Here is a 6,000-nt window from a genome sequence, read left to right as displayed (position 1 = left end):
GATGCTCTTTCCACACAGAGTTAGTAGGACAATCACAAACATCCATGGCCATGACTGAATTCGAACTCGCAGCCTCTTGGCTAGAGAGCGGATACGCTAACCATTTGGCCAACCAGGCTGGCAAAGTTACGTGAAGTGAATATAAAAGTAGCCTAGTGAAGAAACTACTTCACCACTAGATTACTTATATATTGACGCCAAGCTTTGCTTGTTTACGCTTGGGTAAAGGATTAAAACTAGAATATAATTTCTTGTTCTGTTATACTCAGAAAACTCGGTTTAGAACTCATATTATTTTCTGACTGCAACACGATAATGTTGATGTCTAAAATCACGAGCTGGCGGCAGTTGTCTGCCGTCTATTGGCCGTGATTCTTTTAAAATTATCGAAAGTCACGAGCTCAGTTAATGGTGATGGCTTAGGAGAAGACCGATTGTCCACCGATTTCCAGAAATTAGTTAGGACTGAAACACCTCTACTTTTAGGGAATAAAAAAGTGTTGGAGGTTTTTCTTATTTCATTTTTCATGTAGTGGTTCACTCAAATTAATTAAGACAACCATCGTCCTTTCTGAACTGCGTCTGTGAATGGCTCTGACTTTTGGTAGCTGGATTTTTCTTCTTAATGTTTTAGCTATGCATGACTTAGATGTAGTGCCTATTTTCAGGCGCAAGAGTAACACTATCAATTTGAACTCGTGCAACATGAGAAGTAATTCCCAACTCCAGGTATGTTTGGCTCGTGTTATACAATATTTGAAGGTTTTCATATGACCCATAGAAATGTTTATTCTTTATTTTGAACTAAACTTTTGATTGTGCTGACTTGAGTAAAAGAATCACTATTGATTGAAAACACACACAGCTTATATAAAGTCTAATTATAATTTATCATGAATTAAATGCCAAATTTTTCTGTGATTTCTTATGCAGGGAAACTGCAAAGTCTGTATTGCTATAGCTCTTAAGATGCTGTTTAACTCCGAATCCTATAGTAAGAAGTAACTCGGTTTTCTTATTAATGTGATCCTGACTATCTTCCCATGATGCTCCACAGAAGTCAGCAGTTCGCCATTTTGGCGTTGAATGATATAGTTGCGACTGCTAAGTTGCGAAGTGGTTGGTTCGTTTTTGTGTTATTATGCCACTGTTGAATAGCGCAGTACTATGATGATGTGTGTTACTGTTTTTAGTTTACACGATAAAATGATAACTTACGGTAAGAGCCTAAGTTAACATCTATTGCACGATTAGAAAACATCGTGAGATTGTATCAAGGATTTTTTCAGCCTGAAGTGTCGTATGGTTGCTACGTTGAATACAAGTAGCTTTGGTTATCCTTCTTGGTCTTGTTGACAAACTGCGATAGAGTGGTTAGAATTTTTATCCTTACAGTAAATTTAACTACTTCTCGATTTAGTCAAACATGACCTTCACAAAAGATATAATTAAAGCTCTATCATGTGTGTTTAGATGATAATTAACGGGATCTAATTTTATTAATGAGAGGCCCGAATTTACATGGGATTTTAAAATATTTATCGAAGTGAAGAAACATATCATACTTTCACTGAAGTCGATTTTAGAATATCTTGAGCACCTAAAAGCCATTTTAAAATAGTATTAGTTGAGCTCAATAAGATAGTGTGTATTTTCGCATTTTGGATAAGTTGATCTGCCTTTGCTTCAAAGATGGGATCAAGAATTCCAAGTGACAAGGTATGTGAACTATCATTACATGCTTTCTGGTTAATGGTTGTAAAGTTTAGATAGTCATTAACCAAAATAGAAAACTGAATCAAAGAAATAGAAGTATACGAACATTTCTATCGTTCACTAAAGTTTAGGTTGATAAAAAGGGAAGTTGACATTCAATCGAGTAATATTTAAGTTTATAATTTCATTAGATTCAGAAGAGATTGCAGCTTATTTAAGGATTTTGTTGTATAATGAAACCTGTGGAGCATTCATGACTAAACACACGTAACCACAGTAATAAGATTTTTTAATAAGTAAATATTTCGTCCTAAGTATCATAGGACATTTTTAACTATACTGAAGATGTCTCCAATGATACTTAGGACGAAATATTTACTTATTAAAAAATCTTATTACTGTGGTTACGTGTGTATGTTTAGTTATTCAAGGATTAACGCTGTGCATTATTTTCGGATATTGAACAACATACTCAGTTACAATACCAGATATTGAGCATAGGCTAATATCGATTTCATTAAAACTAATGAAAGAAATCTAATGATAATTTTTAAAAAATGCATTCCATTTTAGTTAACAACCTAATTGTTTTATATTAGTATTTGATATTGATATATATGCTGGAATTGAAAATGTTTTCTTATGACTTTTTTTTTTTTTAATATTTGATAATGCAGATGTTCTAATTGGCAATGTCCACTTCATTTATATGAAGATTTTTGGCTGGAATTTAAATTATATCTTTTTTGTTGTCTGATATAGACGATTAGGCAGAAGTTGTCAGGAGTTAAACATCCTGAAACGCTGGTTTCCATCTTGCTTAGTAGATTTAAACTATATGAATATTTGAAAAGATGAAAAGATTATTTGACAACTCGAGGAACATTGTCATAGATGAATTGGTGTCATTCAAGGATAAGGAGTCAGATTTGTCTAGTGAGTATGGTCATCTACATCAACTTTCAAGCGGTCTTGACCTGTTTGCTGAAGACCAACTGTCAGGTGAATCTATACATACCAGTGTATGTTCCCTTCTAGTTTCTGATGCTTCAGTCAATACTCACATGTCAATAAGGACTTTGAGTCCTTATGACAATAATATTTATTTTCTAGTTTTGAGACGTCATCAAAATCTACTATTTCTTTTGTAGTTACACTGGACGTCAGTTCAAATTACTTAACATCATCATTCTGTGTATCTGTGATATCACCTCTTGTACCTGATGCCAAGGTAGAAACAAAATATTATGCAAAACATTTTGCATCCTTTAATGTGTCTACTGTTTCGCCTGTTTTATTTGACTCGTAACACTGAAGTATTTGTGAGATATATGATGATACATCTGGTTTTTCTACTGTTTCAAGTTTAAGTGAACATCAAGACTTCACATTTAAGTGTGATCATTCTCATAGGAAGCATGCCTTTATACAACCATACCCAATAAATGTAACTGATAGAGGCATGTGGAGTAAATTGTGCTATACAGGTTCTCCTGGGACAACATTTTTAAATGACACTGGAATATATATTATAATTTTGTTCTGATCAATTTGTATAGCTTATCTTGTAGCATTCCAATATGTTCTGATGTTTTTTATGGAATAGAAAGTATGGGGGTTGATTGAGAATGATAATGAATGAGCGATTATTTAGTAACGGATTAAGTGAGTGTGTGCATGGAATGAAAAGTGCAGAAACACATATATACAGATTACTGTGTGATATTAAAAAAAAGGATCTGAGAGAAGAACAGGGACAAAAATAACTTCCACTGATGCACTTTAGCATTGAAGTGCTCACTGCACTGAGATATGAGTAGCTCTGCTCAGTGGCAGGTTTTTACTTGTCTCTCTCTGAGTGAAGCCACCACTGAGTTTACAGCTCTGCTCAGTGGTGGGGTGAGTCTGCCATTGGGCAGAGCCACTGCTGAGGGTTCCTCTCTTTTGCTGGGTGGGTCACTGAGTAGGACTACCCCTGAGTGAAATGATCCTTCAGGTCGCTCGCACTTTCTGAGTTTAGAGTGATCTAGGGGGGGGGGGGTCACCTGACTGAGTGTTTGGAGTCTTTCACTGATATAGTGAAACCGGTCTGGGTAGTGGCCCTTTCCATAATGCTTAGCATCATACATGTCTACAAGGATATATGCTTTGCATTATGGGATACTAAGGCAATTGATGTGAAGTCATTAGCCTCTATATACAAGTAGCCCAGTCATGAAGTTATTTCATGTGCAAACTTTGTTTGCTTACACTTGGATAAAGGATGAAACCAAAAATATAATTTCTTGGCATCCTTAATTTACAGCATAACCAAGTAAAAAAACTTTCAGCATCTATCTCTAAAGTTGAGTTACTTAGTGATCATTTTGCAAAAGTGTACTATCTTGGTTGTAATATTGCAGTATCGAATATGTTACTGACTGACTGAGAGTCTAGAGACAGAAGGAATAGAGCTGCTTAGTATATTACAGAAGTTTAATGCTAACACTGCTATGTGGTTAGATGCCATATCAGCCCATGTGTTATGAGAATGTGCAAGAGAATTAGCACCACCACCTCTGACCAAGCTGCTTAATTCTGCTTTAGTTCGGATAAAGTTCCCACAGAGCGGAAAGAGGGGAAAATAATTCCACTGCATAAGGGAAGCTCCAAGACAGAAGTAGAAGTAACAAATTATAGACCAATCAGTATGAGGAGTGGTGGTTAAGATTTTGGAGAAATTGATAAATATTAGAATTCAGGACTGGGCGGAGAGAAATATGATACTTTATAAGGGGCAACATGGTTTTGTGAAGGGTATGGTAGGTAGTAACTTACTTTCTATAATAAAGTAAGAGTGGAGTTGGGTAAAGGAAATCCTTACTTGGTGATACTGCTAGACTTTGCAAAGGCATTTGACAGGATCCCACATGGAACTCTGTTGCATAAATTGGAGCAAATGAGAATGGATCTGAAGCTGGTGATTTGGATTAGAGGGTGGCTGATGGATTTATGAGAGTGGTTATTAAGAGTGGTTTATGGAATCCAGGAGAATGCAGGTGACTAGTTGTGTACCTCAGGGCTCAGTACCTGGTCCTCTGTTGTTTAATTTGTACATTAATGATATTGTAAATAATTTTACAGGAATCTATTGTTTGCTGATGATGCAAAATTGGAAAGAGCGATAATCGATGAAGGTGATGTATATCTTGCAGGATGACTTAAATATGCCACAGTATGGGCAAAGGTAAATGGCTTTCAGTTTAACGTGGCTAAGTGTAAGGTGATGCACTTTGGGAGGATGAGATCACATGCTGTGCCCTATATTAATAGAATTAAACTGCAAGAAGTAAATGAGGCAAGGGATTGGGGTGGGGAGTTATTGTGGACAGAGAATTTAAGGTTTAGAGGGCATATTGCAAAGGTGGCCAAAACAGCACATCAAATTACATGGCTGTTGAAGAACACACTGACAAGCATGGATAGGGAAGTTATTGTTCCACTTTACATGACATTAATAAGGCGATATCTGGACTGTTGCACACTTCCTTGGTGATGAAGAAGTGGTAGAGAGGATTCAAAATATTATAAGGTTTAGAGGGCATATTGCAAAGGTGGCCAAAACAGCACATCAAATTACATGGTTGTTGAAGAACACACTGACAGGCATGGATAGGGAAGTTATTGTGCCACTTTACATGAGATTAATAAGGCGATATCTGGACTGTTGCACACTTCCTTGATGATAAAGAAGTGGTAGAGAGGATTCAAAATATTATGAGGTTTAGAAGGCATATTGCAAAGGTGGCCAAAACAGCACATCAAATTACATGGTTGTTGAAGAACACACTGACAAGCATGGATAGGGAAGTTATTGTTCCACTTTACATGACATTAATAAGGCGATATCTGGACTGTTGCACGCTTCCTTGATGATGAAGAAGTGGTATAGAAGATTCAAAATATTATGAGGTTTAGAAGGCATGTTGCAAAGGTGGCCCAAACAACACATCAAATTACATGGTTGTTGAAGAACACACACTGACAAGCATGGATAGGGAAGTTATTGTTCCACTTTACATGACATTAATAAGGCCACATCTGGACTGTTGCACACTTCCTTGATGATGAAGAAGTGGTAGAGAGAGGATTCAAAATATTATGAGGTTTACAGGGCATATTGCAAAGGTGGCCAAAACAGCACATCAGATTACATGATTGTTGAAGAACACTTTGACAAGCATGGATAGGGAAGTTATTGTTCCACTTTACATGACATTAATAAGGCCACATCTGGACTATTGC

The 6,000-nt window shown here is 36.3% G+C and overlaps 1 protein-coding gene across 2 annotated transcripts in view; it reads left to right on the top strand.

The window, feature by feature from the left end:
* The first annotated feature begins 556 nt into the window (after positions 1 to 556).
* The window catches only part of LOC150100706 (ubiquitin-like protein 3), a 101,056-nt gene continuing 95,612 nt past the window's right edge, over positions 557 to 6,000 (top strand). The window contains exon 1 of one of the 2 annotated variants that reach the window (XM_090401544.1): positions 557 to 729. In XM_090401544.1, the coding sequence (XP_090257670.1) occupies positions 589 to 729 (141 nt within the window). In that variant the 5' untranslated portion in view covers positions 557 to 588. Of the gene's footprint in view, positions 730 to 1,076; positions 1,720 to 6,000 lie in introns of those variants that run through there. The other variant, XM_090401545.1, reaches the window with a different exon arrangement.

The sequence above is a fragment of the Typopeltis vanoorti genome, chromosome 12 (assembly GCF_054136105.1).
Source record: "Typopeltis vanoorti isolate ZY-2024b chromosome 12, IOZ_Tvanoo_1.0, whole genome shotgun sequence".
NCBI lineage: Eukaryota > Metazoa > Arthropoda > Arachnida > Uropygi > Thelyphonidae > Typopeltis > Typopeltis vanoorti.
Note: the sequence above shows the minus strand (reverse complement) of the source record. Positions and strands in the feature narration are given on the sequence as shown.